This window comes from Dicentrarchus labrax, unplaced genomic scaffold, assembly GCF_905237075.1.
Source record: "Dicentrarchus labrax unplaced genomic scaffold, dlabrax2021, whole genome shotgun sequence".
Taxonomy (NCBI): Eukaryota; Metazoa; Chordata; class Actinopteri; family Moronidae; genus Dicentrarchus; species Dicentrarchus labrax.
The window spans coordinates 6,125,092-6,149,056 of NW_026136715.1; the positions used below are offsets into that span (position 1 = coordinate 6,125,092).

The 23,965-nt window shown below is 43.7% G+C and overlaps 1 protein-coding gene across 2 annotated transcripts in view; it reads left to right on the forward strand.

Annotated features, from left to right (window-relative positions):
• magi3a (membrane associated guanylate kinase, WW and PDZ domain containing 3a) overlaps positions 1 to 23,963 on the forward strand; it is a 104,770-nt gene extending 80,807 nt beyond the window's left edge. Inside the window, exons 5-21 of one of the 2 annotated variants that reach the window (XM_051426287.1) lie at positions 1,313 to 1,475; positions 2,338 to 2,417; positions 3,112 to 3,169; positions 5,080 to 5,186; positions 8,519 to 8,716; positions 10,301 to 10,930; positions 13,360 to 13,391; positions 14,083 to 14,353; positions 14,772 to 14,866; positions 15,233 to 15,425; positions 16,612 to 16,827; positions 17,119 to 17,304; positions 17,496 to 17,589; positions 18,634 to 18,709; positions 18,936 to 19,073; positions 19,329 to 19,467; positions 19,765 to 20,768. In XM_051426287.1, coding sequence (XP_051282247.1) covers positions 1,313 to 1,475; positions 2,338 to 2,417; positions 3,112 to 3,169; positions 5,080 to 5,186; positions 8,519 to 8,716; positions 10,301 to 10,930; positions 13,360 to 13,391; positions 14,083 to 14,353; positions 14,772 to 14,866; positions 15,233 to 15,425; positions 16,612 to 16,827; positions 17,119 to 17,304; positions 17,496 to 17,589; positions 18,634 to 18,709; positions 18,936 to 19,073; positions 19,329 to 19,467; positions 19,765 to 19,817 — 2,729 coding nt within the window. In that variant the 3' untranslated portion in view covers positions 19,818 to 20,768. The other variant, XM_051426285.1, reaches the window with a different exon arrangement.
• The last annotated feature ends 2 nt before the right edge of the window (positions 23,964 to 23,965 follow it).

Here is a 23,965-nt window from a genome sequence, read left to right on the forward strand (position 1 = left end):
ATTTGTATATATTGTCTACCACTGACAGGAGGAAGACACATCATTGTGAGACTAGGTTACATATCAGGGGTCTGAGAGGAAATTAATTTCAAAAAACCAAGTGCTCAGTGGGCATGTAACTGCTCGTGTCACGTCCAAGAGCCACAGAAAGAAACACTGTCAGAGACACATCATCTCTGTGGCCTGGGGCAGTAATGGTGGTATGATGGAGCCCAGCCAAGAAAAAACACTCATTGTAGAAGGATGTCACTCCTAATTCTGTAGTTCATGATTTGTCTGATCTCAAATGCAGTTTGTCATACCTTTGTCAGCATGTGGATGAATTGGATTGTTATAGTGGTGAGGATGTAACAAAATGGGTTACAGACATATTACCATGCCTTGAAGGCAGTTTAATAATAGCCATGCATTACTGTTAACAGCCATTTTTCTTTTGTCTCCTTTTAGCATTCTTGTCAGTTCATGAAGCCTGCATACCCACGTCTGCAACAGCCCAGTTTATATTTCTCTGCAAGGGCTGAAAGCTGCTATAGCCTAGAGCAAGTGTCTGTATGTGGTCATTTATTCTGACTTTATAAGTGCAGAAACCCCCTTCTGGTTCCATCATGAAAAAGTGGCCCCAATTTCAGTACAAAAAAGCTCCTGGCTTCTCCCAGTCAACAGCTGTCACTTTCCATTCCTGCCATTCAATTACCCCAGCCAAACAGACTGAGCATTCAATGCCATGATGAAGCTAGGTCATACACAGCTAGATGAAAACCTGCAGATAAGAGCCTCACACAGACAGGCACATACACACACACACACACACACACACACACACACATCAAGATTAGGCAAATCACACACACACACACACACACACACACACACACACACACACACACACACACACACACACTTGCAGCAGCCTGTGTACTACTAATAGTGTTGTGATGTGGTGCTCGCGGCAGGGCTGAAGCATTGGTCAGAGCTGCCCTTGCCTGGGAGGCAGTTCCTAGTACATTGCTGCTGACATGCAAATCCTATGGCAATTGCTGTGCTTCCGTCCTCTCGCTGTGTACTCTCCCTTTCTCTCTCTCTCTACCCCTTCCTCTCTTGTGGATGTAACCGTCCACCCAGTGTACAGAGGAAGATCAGCTCGAGCGACAGCAGCAGCAGGGAGAGATGCAAGGAGCCCAGAGGAGCTCCAATGGCGCCACATTCTCACCTCCTGTCTCTTTCTCCTTCTACCATCTCCCATACCCCTACTCACAACCCATTCCTCTTTCTGTCTCCATGCCCGTGTCCCTCTCCCCATGCCGGGCCACAGAGCACAAGGACAAGGCGGAATGGAGGAAGACGGTGCCCAGCTACAACCAGTCGGCCGGGGCTATGGACTTGCGTGCATGGAACACACAGGACGACAGTCAGGAGTCCTTGCCTAAAAACTGGGAGATGGCCTACACAGAGACGGGCATGGTCTATTTCATAGAGTAAGTAGCCTCTCTACTTCTACTTGCTTGCGTTGTTTTGATCCTATTACACTCCCATTACATCAGCATTGTGCTAATACCACTCCCAGTACTCTCCCAATTCATCATTTTACCGCCATGGTAAGCCAGATGTGTTGAGAGATCTGGCAGCGAGTCCTCTCTGCTCCCCATCCAGCGCATTCCCTTGTACTGTATCAAAGCAGGTGTTGGACGTGGAAGCTCTCTGTAGGCTTTGTACGGCAGTTGTGTGCTTCTCGATTAAGTTTTTCTTTTATTTCCCCTGTGTTTGATGTCGGGTTTGTTGGCTAGTGCTAAAAGCAGCAGGCCTGCATTGTTTACCTGGCCCGTTAGTGTGGCAAGCAGTCAATGCTGAGCCGCTGACAGAGCCAGGTGCTGCTGCTCGCTGCTAAATCAATAGCTCATTCTGCCAGCCAGAGAAACAACAGGCTAAATGGAGCCCGCCACCCCTGACCTGCTCTCTCAGTTTGGCTCTTTATGATCTCCGCAGCTGCTCACTCTTTTCTTCCTGTGGTCCATGTATTCCACCTTAATTCTACCGCATTCTCTCTCCTTCTCTCTCTCTCTCTCCCCCTCTTCCTTTTACCTCCCCTGAGCTTTGTCAAAATTGTATTAATGTTTTTAAAGACTTCTTTAATAAGCCATTTAATCCCAAAAGATTAGAAGTTAGCCACACTTTGTGTTTTCAGGGAGATTTCAGCTCTGTTTGTTTGTTAGAGCTGGTGGAATAGCTCCTGGGTGAAGAGGCTCCTGAGAGTTGCCAGTGCTAATTGCTCAATTGTCACGGTATCTTAACAGTTTTTTTTTTTTGCACCTAAAGCCCTGTCTTCTCTTTGTACTTCAGTCATAACAGCAAGACCACTACCTGGCTGGACCCCCGCCTTGCCAAGAAGGCCAAGCCTCCTGAGAAATGCGAGGAAGGAGGTGAGAAAATATCTTAAGATAGTTGTGGTGTGGTAGTAGCACTGCGTGGGCCCTCAGTCCCACGCATACACTCTCCTCCCTACCCACACACACTTACACTTCATCCCAACTCCCTGCTGCACAGACCAGTGTGTGCATGAGCCACATCCCTGCCTCTCTGAAGAGGGCGCTGGCTAACAGACGGCGATTGAACAGCTGAACGGGCCTGGTCACAGTCGTGCTGGTGACACAGCGCAAACCTCCGGTCTCCAGCCTACCCCTCCCCTCCTAATGGCTTCTGGGACACATGCAGGGAGCTCATCAGTGCAGCATCTCTCAAAAGGCAATTTTCTATGGCCCCTCTTGCGTAAAGATCTCCTCTGAGCCGCGTGTGTTTGTCACACAGCAGCAGAAACTCAAGATTTTGCACACAGACACACTGCTGGAGAGAAAGGCTATTACTTTCCAGGGAGGCTGTATAAAAACTCAGCATTTCTCTCCTTCTCTCCCTGACTCCTTAACAGTGTGTATTAAGCCCTAAAGACACAGTGACAAATAAAAGCAGGCCTCTTGTTTTCTATGTGTAGGTAAGCATGCTGTGAAGCTGCCAGTCAAAGCACCATGCCTCATTGCATGTGTCCGATTGTCCATGTAGTGCCTCAGCAGCATCTGAAGTGATTTGCATCTGCCTTTTCCCTGTCTGTTCTCCCTCCAGAGTTGCCCTACGGCTGGGAGAAGATTGAGGACCCCCAGTTCGGCACCTACTACGTAGAGTGAGTAAACTTCTCCCTGTGCCTGAAGGGACCCAGAGGGCTACAGCTGTGGATTGTTGTGCAGGATATGGCTTACTGCAGGCTCATATTCAGTCTCTTTGTATCTTTGCTGAAGTGAAAGTCAAAAGGCTCATACCAGGGCTTCAATCAACCTGTGTAGGTCCTCTGGAGCTGTGGCTGCATGTTTGATTTCACTATGATACACTTTTTAAATGAGTTGTGTCATTATATTCACATCTCAACTTAAAGCTTGCATCGCTGAATTACAATGGTATAGAAGTATTAAATGTGGCATTATTGAACCTGAGGGGACCTACGGACTACTGTATGTGATAGTGGCGTGTGCTATTGTCCATAAGGTAGTTTCCCACAGTCCTGCAGAAACCAATTATGCCAGTACAGATAACACTGGCGGGTTACAGCTTTGTGTGTGTATGTGAAAGAGACAGTGAAGACAACAGACAATGGAGGTTTAGGGTCCCTGAGAGGGAAACAAGGGTGAGATTCCATTCTGATCAAGAGTGTAAACAAGAGCACAATGTTTCATTTTAGTCCCATTACTGTGGACAAAGAGGGAGAGACCTGCAGGCAGAGGGGGACATCAGCACGCCTGTTTATGCAAGAGGGTCATTGAGAGGCTGCCTCTCTTCTGTCTCTGTCTCTTTGTCTGGTAAATTTCGTTGTGAATGAACGACCAACTGCATCGACGGCACATAAAGTCTCATTATTTCCTCAACTGACAAACAAAACATGAGGTGTGGCAATCAAGGAGTGAGACAGAGAGCAGCATAGGAAATGAAAGAGTGGAAATGAAAGAGAGGGGAATGTTTATCTCTCCAGACTTAATGGGGAGGGTATCTCTGTGCATGAGTCAGACGCAGCAAGAGTGCAGTACTTTTTGTTGAATACGCACACACGCACATGCACGGACAAACACATATATACCATCAGTGTCTCAGCATGTGGCTGATTCACTATGCAGCATCAATGCATTTTGTCTTCCCAAGGTGCTGTCATGACTGGGATTTACAACTGTTAAAGCTCATTACGCAGATGAGCTACCTCTCCATTACCATCTAACTGTGGAGGCACATTCTCTGGGTAGCAGGAAATGTTTCAGCACACAGGTGTGACCTGCAAATCATTAATTTCTTTTAGATTGAGTTTGGTGTGAATTCCCCATATTAAAGCCGCTGATCCTAGGTTAGCTAGATTGTTTATTTTCAGAAAGGAAAGATCTGAAAAGAAAGACATCCCTGGGCATGTAATATAAAGGGGGCTTTTACATCTATTTACTGTTAAATCTTTGATCCTGGGTTTATAATGCATTGAGCAGATTTTAATCATATTATGCGATGTGGGCTATCACAGTAAAGATTGCCACTGATCCTCTCTATCCAATTCTCTGTGAATTCACAGGTCACTCACTTTTTTAGTTTTAGGTTTAGACTTGCTCTCAATCCATGTGTATGTGTTAAACCTTTGTCATAGACAGGTTTGGGTGTGTGGTTTTCATACTGTATTAGAACCGCCTGCATTCTATGGGACGTGTTGTCTGCCCAGCATAGGTCATGTGACACTTAGCCCTCATAGTCAAATCACAGGTTTGCATGACAGACAAAGAACAGTATCACCAGCATGGACAAGCTGTGTTTGTGTGGGGCCAAAAGGTAACACCACAGACGAACACAAAATCAGAAACATTGGCTGGCACTCAGCCTGTGTGTAGTCAAGTGATGTAAGTAGCTGAATGAATATAAATAGCAGGATGTGTGATAAACGTATAAAAGTATGCCAGAAAAAACAGGATGGAAACATATTGCCTATGCACATTACAGCTTCCTTTAAGAACTTGCTGTACTATTTAGAGCTCTTGTTCATCTAATGTTGTTACCACCTCCCTTGTGCAGCCACATCAATCAGAAGACCCAGTTTGAGAATCCAGTAATGGAAGCAAAGAGAAAGCTGAGCGTCGACATTCCCACTGCAGTACCGCCACCGGCTGTCACGCCCTCAGGTAACTGCACCCTCAACCATGCCCTCTGGAGCAGAAACTGCAAAAGTGTTATTTACAGCACTTTGCAAGTAAGGAAGCATCTCCAGTGGACTGAGATCATTCTTGTCTTTTCTAATTTCCTTTTATTTTTTAAATGTTATGTGAACAAATTGAAAGATCTATAGTCAGTTCTGCAATGTTCACATTAAATGTCATCGGTTAGATTGAGCCAGGAAGTTTTTCTCTAGCTGGTCATCAGGGAAATGGACAGGAAGTGAAATCATTTGCTCTAAATTGCATCCTGGAATTTAAGAGAGAGAGAGGAAACACAAACTAACACATGATGAGTGTATATTTTCTGTCTTTGATCCCTAAAAAGAGAAAGGAAGTATGTATGTTGAAATGTGATAACTTTCCATCTAGCACCATCATCAGGTCAGAATTCCCATCAGCCTCAGCTCTACTGTGTGATGCTGTTTTGCAGATGTTAGCGTGCAGTCAAACTGAATTAGGAACTAACAAGAGAAGATGCATGTGAACACTTTTTCACTTTGGAATTAAATTAGCAACCTCACAAGATCTATTAAAACCAGACTTCAGCCATAACTATGCAACATTTATTACACATGAGGGTTTTCAAATATACATAATATAAAAAACTGGCTGTCAGTGTGGAGTTAACTTATCAGACGAGGGTGATATTGATAAGCAATGTCAACAGGTTAACCCATTGTGCTTTACACTTGTAACTTTTACATCTGGCTGTGTTTTTCCAACTCTTCTTTCTGCAAGAGAGCACAGGTGACAGCACTATTAAGAGTCGGGACACAGGTTGTGGCTTTATAGTTCTAGCTCTTTGTTCAGTTAAAAAAAAAATTGTATAATAATGTATTAGATGTGTTATCCAAATACTCCTTCATGCTGAGATGTCTGTCTGGAAGATGTTCTAACAGTTGATAGGCTACTGATAAACAGCCTGTAGCATCTGAAGCCATGATATTCAATTTGAATAATGGCGCAGCGGTTCACTGGGCGGCAGAATTCATTTTGACAAGTAGATTATGAAATAGGGAGGACTCTTTGAAAATGCATTATTCCCCAGTCATTCACCGCAGTTCAAAGATCTCTTTAGAACAGTGTGAGGGTAGAGACACAGAAAAGGAAGAAGAGGTGACTGTGGTTGAAAGTGACTTATGTTCATAAATTGCATCTCTACTCGGTCAGCTGTTCATCATTTACCACCTGTGGTGAATGCTGCTGCTCGACTGGTCTAATCACTCTCCTCTCAGTCAATATAAAGGTCTGACAAGGCGGAAGCCCTGTGTTGTTGTAAAATGAGTATGAATTATCATAAAGTCCCGTGCGTGCACACACAAAGCATGACCACATTAGTATTCAAACCAGCCTCTGTATTTCCCACACCCTTTGGACAGAACTGTCTGCCTCACTCTGCAGACCCCACCTCCCACAGCTGAGCCTCTCTGCAGTCTGTGGATGATATTGCCTCTGTGTACAGCCGCCTCCAGCTTCGACGGCCTCCCCGTGTCCATTCTGCACCTTCCCACCCTTGTTAATGAGAATTAATGGCTAGTGGTCTTGTGCAAGTGTGTGGACATGCGTGAGGTGGCATCTAAACACTGTTTTGACAAGGATTGCTAGCCTGACCTCCCAGACAATGCCGCAGAGCACAGGAGCAAAGCACAGCACTATGCTCAGCCATAATTACAGCGTTGACAATCCTGCCTGACATTTCATATAATCACTTCACCCCTGAGAATACACACTGTCCCTTTGTGGCCCACAGCTTAATCAAGACCATGTAAACATGGCTTTGGTTTGTAGCCCACTCCCCCCTCTTGCTGTACTTCTCTGTCAGTGTTGCTTTCATGGCGATCATGTAAGAAACAATGTCGACAGTCTCTTGATAGTGTGTGAACATGAAATGCCTGGGCGGTCTGACGTGACTTAATCCTGTCAAACAACATAAATGTAACACACATGGGCACACCTTAAATAGTCATGAGGAATTGCATGTTATTGCACCTGCATACATATAGTTACGCAACATGACTTTACATATAATCTGGAAAATATCTCACTGACAAAGATCCGATGTGGGAATATCATGTTAATCATAGTTGGCATAATTTTTTTCTTTTTTCTTTAGAGCGGTCACGTTTATCAGCCAATTGCAATGCAATTATGCAAATCACCATCCCATGACACATTGAGAGTGGTGTTGAAGGGACAAGGGGGGGACGGGGGACTTCTATCTTTACCCTCCCTAATGAGATTGATGTCCCACCATCTATCAGTGTGGGAACTGCCAGAGAAGAAGCCCAGTATGCAGGGACACAGCATATAACTCAAAATCTCATAGGCTTGCACCACAGGGAAGGGCGAGCTAGGATTTAGTTAGAATTTCCCTCTTTCTGTCAAGGCTAACTCTATTTCTCTCTGTCTCCAACGCTCTTATCTCGCTCTCTTTCTCTCTCTCACACACACACACACACACACACACACACACACACACACACACACACACGCTGTCTAATATAATTCCTTTCCTGTCTTCTCAAAAGTTGCCCCATTTACACATCTTGCAGGCACCACAAAGGGAATTTGCAATGAAAAGTTTACCTGGAAAATGTCAGGCACATTTCAGGACGGATTTATCACTGCAGTGAAAGGAATTGGTTGTTTGCGGCGAGACTGGTACAAAATATAGACATTTTGCAATAACTGGATGTTTATTGGCTTTGCCAACAGGGCAGTAGACTTGCTGTGTGTGTGTGTGTTTGTGTGTGTGTGTGTGTGTGTGTGTGTGTGTGTGTGTGTGTGTGTGTGTGTGTGTGTGTGTGTGTGTGTGTTATTTGTTTGAGTTTGCACTTAAATTATGATGTTCTTTAGAGTGTTCATGTAATTACTAGCAGTGAGTGACGTGCTGTCAGACGCGTTGTCACTGTGCGAATGTTGTTGTGATGGAGACAGATGGAAATTTATGAGCAAGCTTTTCAGTTTCTCTTCATATCCGGGGCTCATTTACACATACACGTGGCTTACATGCCACATAGACAGTCAGAGCACGTGAACCTGTGAACTTTAAAGATGTGCTGCTCTCTTCTCAAGAATTAATGCAACTGTGACTTCATTTCAAATTTAATATGAAAGCTGAATTTTATATCTCATTATTTATTGTTAGAGTAGAACTGTTTAATATGTTTAAAAAAATTGAAGCAATTTAGTATATAGTAATTACAGTAATTAGGTCGTTAAAGATATTTTCCACATTTCCCTGAGCATTATCACTTGCCAAGCTCTCCTCTCTTTTTCCCACTTCATTCCTACAACAGAGGAGCCTGGCAGGGGTGTGCGGGGCTTCACGCGAGATCCATCTCAGCTGCAGGGCACCATCCTGCAGACAGCACTTAGAAAAAGCCCCCAGGGCTTTGGGTTCACCATCATCGGAGGAGACCGGCCCGACGAGTTCCTTCAGGTCAAGAATGTCCTTCCGGATGGGCCTGCTGCACACGACAACAAAATTGCCTCCGGTAATCTTGCCTCACAGACCTAATGTTTCTAAAAGTGCACACCAGTATCTGGATTACACTTTGTCTTAGCGGCTAAAGGCAATCCTACATGTCCCCATTGTAAAGTCATACAAAGAGGAATCGCTAGAAAGAAGAGTTAAGGAGAGACAAATAGGATTATTTGTCTAAACAAAACATAATCCAGTGTCACATTCGCATGTATGCCGTGCAGACAGTGACATTCTGCTTGGCATCTGCATACGTACTGTGTATTAGACAGTTTTGTGTACCCTGAGTACACACAAACAAACACATTTAGAGAAAAAACACAGAACAGGCATATTACTGTGAATGTCACATTGCTTGATCAAGCGAAGGCAAGCGTTTATAGGCAGTGTTCAGTGGAGCAGCTCTAAAAATAGGAAACTTACGTCAATAAAGCACATGTTCAGTTTATGGTTGACACCCAGATTTTATATGCAGCCATATATTACAGATTTAATAGGCCTGCGGAGCGGTTGTCTTTATATGGCTGACGGATGGCAACCTGCTTATCTGAAGTATGTGCATATGAAATGTATGCTACATGTGGCATTGCCAGTCTGCCGACTATATACTGACTAGCGCTACTGTAGTAGCACCCGCATGTTAGTTGTTCAGTAAATTTCCTTTTATTGTCTATATAAATACTTTGATCATTGGTGATTGTAGTAATCTGAATTACTGTTTTTGAAGTGCCTCAAGGTTCATATTACAGTAATATTGATTGCATTGAATGCTCTTGAAGCTACACCAGTGCTTCTGCTGAGAATCAGCATGAAAGTGGAACAGAGAGAGAGTAATTATTTTCAGTGTTTCATTACTCTTGAGAAGGAGGGTAATTGATTAAACCAAAAAATGAATGTAATTAATTTCATTGGGTTATAATAGGGAGCACTACACTATAACAACTTCATGGAGCCTTCTTTTGGATTTAAGACTTTCTGACAGGCCTGGCGCTTTTTATTTATGCCGCTGACGGTCGAATGTTTTACTTTTCTGAGACTCTATGTTTCACTTACAATATCTCTATTATTTTGTGGATGCTCAGTAGTGCAGTTGTAGTGGGTCTGAACAGGCACTACATTAGGGTGTGGAGCTCATTTCAAGAGTGAAACCTTAGCTGTGTTTGCTAGGAAAGAGTATTGATTGTGTAGGTGGGCTGAATCCTCCACTGGGCTTTTAGCCAGCTAGCCAGTCAGCAATTCAGCCGGCCATCCAGGCCTATAGCTCACCCAGGCAAAGGGGGTTGATAGTCTCCCCTGTTACAGGAAGATGAAAGGAGGAAGAAGAGAACAGCGTGTCAGTGATCTTGTTCTATTTTATGTTCTTGCTCCATCTCTCTATCCCCATTAACATATTTGAGTCTTCTAAAGAGAGAAGGAGAGGATTCTACTTATACAGTCCAGCTAGATGATTATCATTTCACTTATTGTGATATCTACACCAGAGACATTAGTGTCTCTTCCTATAAAATACTTCATTAAAATTGCCTTTGTAGTGATCGCAGTCCCCACTGTCAAAGTTGGACATTTCAAAATGTGTAAAAGCTCTTTGGTCTTTTAGGTGACGTGATTGTGGACATCAATGGGATGTGTGTGCTGGGGAAGACTCATGCTGATGTGGTGCAGATGTTCCAGTCCATTCCTATCAACCAGTATGTGGACATGGTCTTGTGCCGCGGCTATCCTCTGCCTGAGGACTCCAACAGCAGTGAAGAAGCGTCAGGAGGCCTCGGCACGTCCAAGGAAACTTCCCCTTCCCCCTCGACCTCCACGCCACAAGACACCCACTACACAGTCCCAGATGGAGGAACACTCCCCAGGCAGACTGCTGCAGTACCACCCATGACCAATGGAGGACGCCACCACCATCCTCATCCTCACCAACACCTCCACCACCTTCCTCACCTCCCCAACCAAGAAGGCCCCGACCCCACTCTGTTACAGCCAGAGCTGGTGAGCGTGCCCTTGGTGAAAGGCCCTGGAGGTTTCGGCTTCGCCATCGCAGATTGCCCACTGGGCCAAAAGGTGAAGATGATCCTAGATGCCCAGTGGTGCCGTGGCTTGTTGAAGGGCGATGTTATCAAGGAGATCAACAGACAGAATGTCCAGACGTTGAGCCATTCCCAGGTGGTGGACATTCTGAAAGACCTGCCTGTGGGCAGTGAGGTCAACGTGCTGGTGCTTAGAGGAGGTGAGTTGGCAGAAATGAGACTTCACATTGCCAGAAGTATACACTGCAGCCGCAGGTAAGCCTGCAACATTGAACTAATCCTTAGAAGTATGTCGCAGCTGGCAGGGTTACAGTGCTGATGCGGTGACATCTCTGTTGGTAAATCGCTGCTGTCTATATTAATCTGCTCAGGTTACTATTCAGACAATAAACAGGTGTTAGAGCCCGGAGATAGTCTAGTGGTTTCGTCCCACGCATCTGTATTTATTTTAATCCCCAAACAGCTCCGTCGTCTGTCCCTCTTACTTTGCCTTTCTCCCAAAAGAAAGCAATGAATGAAACAAGAGAGGTGAGAAGCCCACCCGCTTGCATTTGAAATTAATTTCTTAAGGGATAAGCGCAGCATTGCTGCGGCGAGATTTTACTTCACATGTACAGTGTTTTAATTTATAAATAACAAAATGGGTTGTAGTGTTCTGTTGGTATTACTTGGACACACAGATTCTCCTAATGTTAAATAAAGCAATTTCACGCTCTGGTCCACACCAACTCTGCATCATCCGCCATGCACCTTCCCAAACAGGGAGGAAGTCATGCTTAGTCACATGGTGAGCTGTGTTGGTAGGGCGAGGAGAGATGGCAGTTTCAGTGATTCACTTGCTGCTTGGACAGAAAGAGAGCAGGAAAGGAGGAGAGACGGGGCATGGTGGGTAATCATTGCCCTTCTTCTTACTTCAGGCTTTCACTGATTTGAAGGGCTTGTTCCTTTTTGCCTGCACTGCAGTGCAGTAGCCTAGATTCAAGAGATCAGTGTTGCACCCACATATCAGATGTACTCAGCTGGGCTCTGCTCTGAGCTCCAGGGGCTTGTCCTGTGTGTGTGTGTTTGTGTGTGCGTGCGTGTGCTGCTGTTATTAACTTTTTGCCCATTTGTGCCAGCCATCTATGTATATACATATATGCTGGGTGCGTGTGTGTGTGTAGATATCACAGCTTTCCAGGAGTAAAAGGAGCAACGCTGCAGGGCTTCCCTCGGGTCACCCTTAGACCAGGATTAGGTTGGGCTTTACTCCCAGCCAGGGGCTAGAACTCCCTTCTGATGACAACAGCTAAGAGAAATGAAACAGGAAATTATTTGGCCCTGATCCCTGTTCTGGATTTAAATCTGGAAATGAGGCATATTCCGCCCTTCCCCCGTGGAATATGCACTGCATTCAGGGCCTAAGATATGAAATGAACAGGGACATGCTGTCAGTACTTTTTCATTGCTAATATGTGAAAAGGAATTAATCAAACCTATTACAAAGTAGTTTCTCTCAAACCTGCACCAGTAAACATTCATTAAAGCACAGAATTCTGTTGATGCAATTAAAAAAAACCTGTTTAGGAAAAGCTGCAGACAGTGAGAGTGTTTACAGTGTTCCAGTTTGTTTGCTACACTGAACAGCTGGCAGGTTTAACCTGGAGTGCATGTTTCCAGTGGCTTAGGGTCACCTCTGTGTCTCCCATCCTGTAGTGAGTGTAAACCATTTTGTTACTGAAGTATACTGCCCCCTACTGGTTGAATTACACTGTGACTGACAGAAGAGGAAAGCAGGACGATGTATTAAAATACGGCCACAAAACCTCTAGGCAATAAGTTCACTGAGTGTACGCAGAGTATATCTGCATAAGATGTGGGAGAGGATGTACTGAGCCTGGAGCAACGTGTAAAGAAGGTAGTCCAGTAGCATTTTTTATCAACTGAGGAATATCTCTGAAATTAGATCAGTTCTCTCCTTTAGAAACAGAGAAAATTATACATGCTCTTAAATACTCCCACCACGATTACTGTAATGCCTTGTTTACTCACCTAAACAATTGAGCTTTGGAACAGCTCCAAATTGTTCAACACTCAGCAGCTAGACTATTTACCAAAAAATAGCGATTCTCACACATCAATTTTGGCTTCACTGCATTGGCTTCCAATCTCTTTTAGAATCCCTTTTAAAGTGCTTCAAATTACATATAAAGCACTGAATGATCAGGGACTAGAGTATATAACGGGGCTCCTGACACCGTAATGTCTGAACAGGCCCCTAAGGTCTGCTAGTTTGGGTCTTCTAACTATTCCAGAGTCCAGGTTTTATTTGCAATACTGGCTCCATGGCTGTATATGCATGTATGTATGTACAATGTGGTTGTGTATGTATGCTTGTATGTATATGCACATTTCATTATTTACCTATTGAAATTGTCCCTAGTGTTGCTTATGTTTTTTAATTTTCTGACCTTGGATAGCACTTTGTGCTCATTGCTTGAAAAGTGCTCTATAAATACAGAAGGCCAACATGTCAGTGGAGTGAAGAAGATATTCATTCTTTAAACCTTTAAGCCATATAATTTAGTAGATGATTCTTTTAGTGTTTTCTTATTTAACTGAATTTTATATTCTTCTTCTCGGCTCACAGGTCAGACGTCTCCTGTGAAATCACTGAAACCAGTAAGTTGAAGCAAATCTTCGTAATGTTTCTTCCATTTTGTTGCATGGAACAAAGTATATACTGATGATAAAACTGCTGCTGAATTATTAAACAGAAAAGGTTTTATCTTTGTCTTGGTTACCCGCAAGCACCACTCAGTGTGTGTGTGTGTTTGTGTGTGTGTTTGTGTGTGTGTGTGTCTTGTGGAAGCTGTTGTTGGCTACATTATTCAGTGAGCCCACATTAGCCAGGCTGTTATTTCTGGAACTGCATGTGGGTAAATATGCTGGCTCCTGGCAAACAGCAACTTAACATCCCTCTGTGTATGGGTGTTTAAGATGATATGCCACGTTCAACAGCTTGTTCCTGTGCTGCTCCTCCATGCTGCACTTAAAATAGAGAGGAGCTGCGGCAGCAACAGGCTTACTCATACTGTTTTATTCGTTCAACAGAGAATTACAATGTGCACTATTTTTAAAAATGAAGACTAGTGCACAAGTGCAGTTGTTTGGCATTGTCTTTCTGGAGGGTAGCTTACCTTAAATCAGTTTTCCTGCCCTAGCTACATTTCTACACAATTTATTGGTATGATAAGTGAGTTAATATGTATTATTAAATATGGTACATTATACAGGGATAAGAATATATTCACACTGTTCTGTTCGCTGATCTGTTTATTACTACATCACAACTCTTGTTTCTGTGTTTCAGTGCACAGCTCCAATGTCCCAACCCATATCCCAGCCTACTCCTCAGCAGACCCCCCACCCTGTACCCCAGCAGTTGCCCCATCCGTGCTCCCAGCCGATCACACAGCCGCAGCGACAGGAGATGATTAGCAGCACAGAGACCCTCGGCCCTCAGCCCTGCGAGGTGCCCCCCAATCCACTCCCTTTCCCTGCCAACACCCTGCGCTCGTCTTCACCCAAACCAGACGCATCTGAGCTCTACCTCAAGTCCAAGGCCATGTTGGACAGCAAGCGTAAGTGAACACGATCTAATGCATCAGTGGTTCTCGGCCCCTGTGACTCAGGACTCCTGTTAAGAGCAAAGGGCCACCCACTTGCCACCATTCAGCATCATCTTGGATACACAGGCTTGTGTTGAGAGCTACTGATTTTTTTTCTTATGTATCTAGAAAAAAAAAATTTCAATTCATCAGATATCAAATTAATACTTATTGTGAACTTTTTTTATCTGATATAAAACAACAGTCTTTTAGCTATTTGAACCAAATATTTCTTTATATTCCTGGCCTTGGCTGCAGTATTGGAACCACTGCATTACACACACCCACATGCCCAAAAACACATAACACACAAAAAGCATAATTATTGTGTTCTGTCTTGCATGGCTGTTTTGTATAAAAAAAATTCTCTCCACTCCTCTTCTCTCTGCAGCTCCTAATACCAAGGACCTGGATGTGTACATCAAAAGGAACCAGGAGTCAGGCTTTGGCTTCAGAGTCCTCGGAGGAGAGGGACCGGATCAGCCGGTAGGTAGCAGCCCCAGCACGGTCAAGCCATTTACAACCAGGCTTGGCGTGCTGCTAGAATCCCAAACCCCTCAGATTTTCTCCTCAGAATGTCAGTCAGACACCAAGCAAATCAATATTTGAGGTGCACGCAGTTACTTAAATAGCCTGAATTTCTACTGTTTATTGGTGTAGGACAACAGGGAAATAGATCAGCTAAAAAAGACAGCAAACCTCTTTTTGCGCCAAAGAAATGAGGTATAGCTTCCCAAAGCAACTGAGAGGATTTCCACTGATTATTAACTGTAATGCCAGTCAATCCTTGTGCTCACTCTGGCTCAGATCAGTGCGTCTAGCTGTTTCTCTCATTTCCTCGTGCTTTTGCAGGTGTATATTGGCGCCATCGTGCCACTTGGCGCCGCCGAGAAGGACGGGCGCCTGCGGGCAGGGGATGAGCTGCTTTGTATAGACGGTGTGCCAGTCAAGGGCAAATCCCACAAACAAGTGCTGGAGCTCATGACCAATGCTGCACGTAACGGCCAAGTTATGCTCACAGTCCGCAGGAAACTGGCACTCTCAGGTGGGTCTGCTCTTGAATATTCAGCTCTACATTTCTCAGTCAGCACTTGAAGCTTTTAAGCATGGTTTCTTGTTTAGATCAGTATGCTGGAGGAAGACCTCTGAGCAAAAGCTTTGATCTGGGATTTTATTCTCTAATCCTTTAAATTTGTTCTGGATGACTTCCTTGCGGATAAATCTGAATAAATGAAGTTTGAACAAAATTGACTTTTAGGGTGTTATTCTATGCATGACATTTTCCTGAAAAGAAAAATAAAGTTTTTAAAGAGTATTCTGCATTTAGTCACAGGAAAGTGAATGGAATTTTTTCAACCCACCAAAACAGGAAAAAATGAAAACATCAAAAGTGTCTCACAATTAACAGTTGAAGATTGTTTTCCTCTGTGCGTTTCTGTCAAGGCTGATTGGAGTTGTATGAAGGGCAGTGAAGATTAGATCAGCTGGTAGAAATGATTTACATCTCAAAAGATGTGAAAAAAAGAAAAAAAAAAAAACATGCTGAGTTTTCTTTTTCAACAGTACAAACCTCTTCTGCATTCAGGCTTGTTTACCCCCACAAATAACCAATCCATGAATAGTACAAGCACTTTTTGAAATTACTTTGGATTTGATGTATTGCAACAACAGCTTTGATCACATTGCAGAAATTAAGCATCAATCATGTAAGGGTTTATGCTTTCAAAGCAGGGGTTTAGAAAGAGATTCCCTGATGCCGGCTGACAAAACAGGGACTCAGCAAAGCAAACATACAATGAAGAGAGATTGAGGTAGATCCGCCTGGCTTATGAATAACAAATTGTAAAGGGCTTTCATCTCAAGTGTAGAGTTGACAGTCTTTTATTTCAGGTGTGCAGTGAACATAGCAAAAAGGCTGTCTTCAATAAAGCCGCTGTGTTTCGGATTATTTATTGAAGGATCACAAGAATGACAAATTGGGAACATTTTGATGAATAATTGTTCCCGGATTAAAACGCATGTCAGCTAAATCGGAGTGACCCCCTGCTCAAAATAAACACAGTTGTGCTGTTGGTGAAAATGACGAATTGTAATGTCATTTTCCATCTGAGCTGACCCTGTCCTTTCAAAAACAATGAATAGACATACAGTATCTGTATTTTGTAACCAGTCTGTTCAAAATGTGTCATTGTAAGCATTCCCTCATGTTTCTGTGCTTCGTCCTTTTTCAGATGGTGAGGGAGAGGAGGAAGGCAGTCAGCAGCCCCAGCAAGTAGCATCCGCCTTGGTCAATAGCTCTCCCAAGATGCCTCGTGTCGAGTTTCCGAACGCCGTCCAGCCCGTTCAGTCCTCTCGGCCGGAGTCCTTTGACGTTACACTGCATCGCAAAGACAACGAGGGCTTTGGCTTTGTTATCCTCACGTCAAAAAACAAGCCCCCACCTGGAGGTCAGAAATAAAGAACACATGTTATATACAACTTAAAAAATGTGAGATCACAAACACATAAATAAGCAGGTCTAGGAACTATTTAAGTGAATAGCTGATGGATAATGATTATTCAGTATTAGCCTTGCTAGAAGCTAGGGATGTAAATATCTATCGGATGGATTGCCATGAAAGACTGGTTAACGCTTTGTTATTGAAAATGTGATATCTTGATGTTGGGTTTATTGAATCAGTGCTGCTCAAACATGCAAAAACAACAGGTTGTCATTTCTCTGTGTTTCCCTGTTTCAGTTATACCTCACAAGATTGGCCGTATTATTGAGGGCAGCCCCACAGACCGTATAGGTCAGATGAAGGTGGGAGACCGTATCTCTGCTGTCAACGGCCGGTCCATCATGGAGCTGTCGCACAACGATATTGTCCAGCTCATCAAGGATGCCGGCAATTCTGTCACGCTCACTGTTGTGCCTGAAGATGGTAGGTTGGCACAGAGAAAGTCTGTGAAGAGGAGTTCTGGAAACAATATCTGGGGAATATTCTGGGAATAAGATAATGGGAATGTTCATGCACTTTCAACATTTACAGAAAAGTAGTCCAAAGGAGATGCGTTGTGGCATCCAATATCAGTCATACTAAATGCGTGTGTTGCATGAATGGTATTTTTACAGACAGCGCTCCTCCATCTGGAACAAATTCAGCCAAGCAGAGTCCTTCGGCACAACACAGAGCAATGGGCCAACAGCCTCCCAGCTACCCAGACAGGTACACAAATACTCCCATACAACGACAAAAATTCACACAAGCTTGCCAGCATCCCTCTCAGACACTGAGTCCACTGGAGACAGTCTAATACAGGTTCTGCCACTTGAATCATAAATTAGCCCCAATCCTCTCAAAGCAGGCTCTGGTTTAAGCTACAATGTGGCCTATTACCATCTCTTGTGGCCCGCACTCTCCTTGTTATCCAGAAAGACAGAAAATCCCCCCATGGTCACTGTTTGGATGGCAAAGCAAAGAATAAGAGACAGATTAATAGGGAGTCTCGCTTGCTCTTTGATCTTTTTTTTTAAAAAAGATTACCTGTGTCAGACTTTTTAATCCATTGCTGCAGCAGCAGTTCTCCACCATCATTCCTCGCCCTCGCCCGCTCCATTTCGCTGCCTATTAGCATGTGCTCCCCTTCTCCTCATTTAGCCCTCTGTCCATTCTTCAACAGCACCCTCCCTCCTCTCTGTCTAATCTCCAACACATGCCTTGGGTCAGCCCTGGCTAGATATGAGCCGAGGCCTTCAGCTTGGCTGCATAAAGTGTGTAAACTCTTCTCCATGCCAGAGCTGCTAAGAAGGCCTAAACTCTTTAGATAGTGTGTCAGCACAGCTAAGTTCCCACAAAGGCATTGTAATGAGCTCTGTGAAGCATTAAAGTATGCCCCCGTTATCTGCCACTGAACTGTAAAAGCAACTCGGCTCTTTGAAGGATTTACGTTGGTCTCTGTGCGTGGTATAATGAAACCAACAGAAAGAGGCTCATGCTGCTGTAATGAAGGCGTGGCAGGAGAATGAGACTTATTCTCTACACTCATCACAATATAGAGCATCTATAATTTTCATACAGGGCACACATACAGGCATTACTGCTGACGTGACAAGCTGCTGGAAGAATATACAAAGCACCTTAGACAACACTGAGTGCATACATTTGCACTTTTACTGACTGTGTGCTGACATGTGATTCTCATCTCAAGAAGAAATACAAGTACAGTATGTCGGTCACATTTTAATGTGTTTGTGTCTTTTTGGGGTTTAGGAATGGTGACGCTGAAATGAAGAACTCTCTCCTACCAAAAGAGATGGGAACACTCATCATGTCTGGCTCTAAGCAGGTAAGACCATAGCCAAGTATTTCTCAATTTACATTATAGGATGGGAGTAAGCTCATTCTGCTATGGTGTCAATTGGTCTAAGTAAATTCTTAATCTGAGGGCTGTCTTGTTATGCCACTGGACTAAATTCAACCATGTAAAAGTGATTGTTCAGGTTTGACTACAGCCTTTACGTCTGTCAAGACACACTCCAAAAAAAGCCTATATTCTTCTCTGTGAACTACAGGGCTGCTTTGTGGTGGAGCTGGAGCGCAGCCAGAGAGGCTTCGGCTTCAGTCTGAGAGGAGGGAAAGAGTATAACATGGGCCTGTTTATCCTGCGACTGGCTGAGGACGGACCTGCTCTCAAAGACGGCAGGATACACGTGAGTTTTTTTGCTTGTTTGTGTCTGTCCTCAGAATAATTGCTAATACTACTTTGCAATATTGCACTTTAAATTAAATCGATAGGTCTTCCTCAGTGGGATTTCAAAGTCTGACACTCTGTCCACTTTCAACTCACCTCACAGTTTGAAACCTCTATTCTCACTTCAAAGAACAGTACTCTTACTCTTGTTTAGTCAATTCTGAAAGACCCCTGTGGTTGTGACATGTAAGAATGGACTATATCTGCGTCACAGGTTGGAGATCAGATTGTGGAGATCAACGGCGAGGCCACCCAGGGCATCACGCACACTCGGGCAATTGAGCTCATCCAAGCAGGAGGCAGTAAAGTTCATCTGCTGCTTCGACCTGGCCAGGGCTTGGTCCCTGATCACAGTGAGTGACTGCTGAGAGCTGCATGCATGTACACACGTTGTTGCCACTGCATATAGATCTATGCAATAGCATATTAACCATACATATATAGAAGCTTTTGTATGGATATGCTTTTTAGCAGGGTGCTGAGTTTCTTTATTCTCATGCATGTGTTGCGAGCTTCTCTCTTGACCTTTCTCTCCTCTCATTCTATCTCACTACTTCTATCTTGATCTACCTCTTGTGCTTTTTATCTGCTCTGGTTTTCTGCACCGGCACGCCTGTCTATTTCTACCTATTATTCTTTTCCTCCTATAGGTCTGAACTCTTCTTCCACCCTGTGCTTCTACATGAAACCAGAGCATCACTAAAGGCCTCACTGCTTTTCTTGGTCTGTCCCTAATTACCTTGGTAAACCTTGTACTCCTCCTACTTTTGCCTTTGCCCTCTCCTTTCAAAGTGATTCATTTCCCAGATTTAAGTGTCGTTCTCTGTCCCTTCCTTCATCCCCATGATCAATCTGAAATAGATCAGTTATCTGTGACTCAGTAAACACTCAATGTATCATAAGCAGAGTTACTCTTCCCCTGGAGGGCTAAACCAAAGCAGTGAGTCCTAGAAGTACGAACAGACCTGCAGGAGTGCTGGGATGCTTCAGAGCCCCGCAAGTTATTTTCTAAGGGTATTACAAAACCTGGGATGCCACTGAACACACACCTCATCCTGAGCCTGAATGAAGATGGAGACCTGGAGATAAGTCCTTAACTAGATATTGATCAGTGAGTGACAAGTGGTAAAAGGATCTGTGTGCTTTCAATGGCATCAACCTTTCAATCCAAAGACCACATTAGAATGAATTTCTATGAGTTGTTGCTCCTAGAAATCCAAAAGCTCATTTCAGCACCACTAAGTCCATCACTCTTCTTTTTCTCTCTCTGGTTTTCTGCTGCATATATCTGCTCTCAATCACAGCTATGCAATTCTTATCAGCTTGGGGGGAAATTGAAACGTCAGTGCTGGGTGAACGCCAGCACCTTTTCCATTGATGGCTATGTCGTCGGCTGATGCATATCACAGACAAGGCAAATATTTAGAGGGATATTACAGAGGGTTATTCCGGAAAGCGAGCAAGGTGGAAAACGTCTCTTTTTTTTTCACAATATGAGGATATTCTGCTTCTGTTGCATGACATGTTTAATTATCCTTCATTTTTGCTGAATGTGTCAAATATCCCATGTGAAGGATGTTTTAGCTTATGCAATTCCCTAGAGTTCATAGATTGTTGCTCAGCTAGAATCGTTTCTTACTTTGCACTGCTTGTTTCTCAGGTTCGAAGGAAAAAGTAACCATTCCAACCTCAAGCTTTCCCAGGCTTTCTGTATCTGACGGGCCGTCATCTCCAGCCTCTCCATCCTCTGTCTCCCTCTCTACCTCCGAAATGTCCCCATCTTCACCCAAAACAACTGCCCCCGATGAGTTCTCCGGGGGTGATCCCAGGGCATCTGGATCCCCTGGTGCTGGACAGGAGCATGGTAGGCAGGCTAACAGATCAAGAGGACAGCAGCTCTCTCACCAGAACCATAAGCGTACCACCAGCCCCAGCACCCAGACCAGAAAAACAAGCAGGAGCGACTCCAAGCCTGCTAGTCCCAAGAGAGCCACTGAAGGCTGGGCAGATCATGTAGAGCGCTCTCCGAGCCCCAGAAAAACAGAGCGAGGCCCCAGCGGATCACTGGAGGATATGAGCAAAGAGAGAAAACCCCAAGGGCAGCGAGACCACCGCTCCTCTAGTCCCAGGAAGGGCTCCAAGAGGGAACATGACCCTGCTGTGCCTTTGAAGAACCTGATGGAGCCCCAGAGTCCCAGGCGTCCAGCTGGCCAACAGCCCAGCGTTGCTTATGGAGAAGGGAAGGACAGGAGGTACAAGGAGGAGGATGCAGCCTACTGGCAGGAGAGGGGGCCTACAGAGAGTGGAGACAAAAGCTTGGGGACCAGTGAACGCCACAAGAAGAACAAAAGGGCCGAGCAGGAGGCAGCGGCACAAAAATCCCATTCCCAAATGCACAGGGAGAGGGCAGGGTCGGATGCCGACAGCGGCACCTTGAGCCGGAGGAGTGGAAGAGAGAAGGGGGATAAGGAATATCGGGAAAGCAAGTACCATGGGCCAACTGAAGAAGCAAATAGAAAGGACCCCAGAGGTTCGAGCAGTAGCATCCAGGACCCCAGCTGCAATGGGACAACTACCAGCAAGAAGACTCCCATCACCCCTGGTCCATGGAAAGTTCCCAGTTCTGCCAAGATCCAGTCCCATGTGGACACAACATACGCGGATATCTGATATACTCCCAGGACTCTCTGGGATATTAAGAGAAAACTGAGCCTCTGAAAGATGGACATTCAAAATGGAAGGATTTTTTTTTTTGCAATCTCGGACAAAGCAGATCACTGTGTAACCAGCAACATAGCTTCTCATTGCTTAGGATTTTTTATTTTTATTTCACCCAGTTTGCCTCGGTCAGTTTGCATCAAGCTCCTGATGTCTGATCTGACATGCGTGCTTGTACCAACACGAGTATTTGTACTGTACGATGATGTTTGGACGTGTGTGTGTAACAGGTTGGTTCTGAGAGTGATTTTTGGATGTGACACTGAAGTCTATTTTGTGCCAATCAGGGACTCCGGTTATAAAGAAGCTGCTCTGTATTGCACTCACTGTGAGACTGTTTGTGGGTAATGAGATGAACCGCTCTCCCTGTTTATCCGTCTCAATGAAGGATTCTTCTCTTTTTTTTTGTTGTCACTTTGAAGGTTTAAGACATATTCTTGCAATCACTCAGCTTTTATTCCTGGCGAGACTGATTCACTGTTGCCGTCACCGATGGATGTACTAAAAAGTGAGGCTGGTGAGTTTCTCTTAAAATTGGCTGCAAAGGGTGACAGAGTGTCTTCTAAGTCATTTATTGTCTGTTTTTTGAAAGCCCTACTAGGGTTGTGAACTGTATGTGTGAGTGTATTCAGACACATGAGACTCTCAAAACCTGTTTCCATTAGCCGAGAGGGTGGTCAGACAACCCTGGAGCTTTATATGCATCAATCAGCAGACCAGATACTTGTGGTTATAGTTCTAATGTTTGTTACATGTGTGTTAATAATAAGCATAATGTAATTTATTGAAATTATATGTAGACAAAACTGTTAGTACACATCCATTCAGAGTCATTTCACTTTTAATGTGGACTTAATGATAGAAATAGAATGTGTCGACAAGCATCACCATCTATATATACTAACACTATACAAACGGCAATCTATACATTCTATTTCTAAGATTTCATGGTCTCTAAACAGTCACGTGAGCCTGATTCATAATGTTGTCTACTGTTAGCAGCTGTGTATTTAGGTCCTCTGGCTATGTGTGTATGTATACAAGCTGACTGGTAGGCCTACGTATTTTAGATATCGCTGTAGCATCGACTATACTTAATCCAAAATATTATTTAACAAAGTGATTACACATATATTGACACATAATTTAGATGAGTTGAATTAACAGAGCTTGATTGTAAGAAGTAAGACATCTGCCTTCAACTTATTAAAACTTTAAGAGGTATTTGTATTTTTATCATCACAAATGTAGGCACAAAAACATATCGTTTATCCTCATTTTAACCTCCAAATCTATCTTTGATCATTTTTTAAATTTAGTGTGTGACCCTTAATGTGAGAAAAAATAGTATGTACATTCTTGCTTAATTGTTAATCATTACCAACATCGTGGCTGTCACGTTGGTGTTAAAAATAAACTCAGACTCCCTAAGAGTGCAGTTAATTTTCCACATAAGAGACAGTAATCGCAGTATGCTGCCCTTTGGTGGTTGCACACAGTGCATAATGTGAAAATGGCTTGACTGCTCCTTTGGGAGTCTCATTTGAACTTAATCTAACAGGGATTTAAATCCCAGATGAAAATATACATATATATTTTTTTAATTTATTGGGATCAGTTGTGCCCCGCTCTGAAGACAAAATTTAGTGTTGTTTCAGTGTTTCAACTGTGGAGTACAGAGACATCTAGTGGTTCATTAAGTGCTTTTCACAATCTAGTCATTGCTTGAACCGTGCCCTCATCAGCCTGTTTAAGGATGTGAAGAAGTAACACATGCATCTATTGGTCTGTGAGACCACTTACTAATTTATTGTCCACTTTATTGTTGATATGATGGGCTACTGTATTATTTTTCTGTTCATGCCATTACCATGTATGATACTGTGGCCTTGCATTGCTCCAACATATAAAAAAAAAGTCTTTTAGTTTTGACATCATGGTAGTTGTAAATGTTTATAAATTGTACAGCACCTGTATAAATATTTGCCTTCATGCAGAAAAAATCCTCTGTAAATCGTTTCATTATTTTTTTAAGGGAAGTGAGAGGAAATGATATAAAATGGGTGAAAAAGAAATAATCTGGTCATGGCATTCTGTTCATGCACTGATAAATAAAGGTTTACTGAATAAACA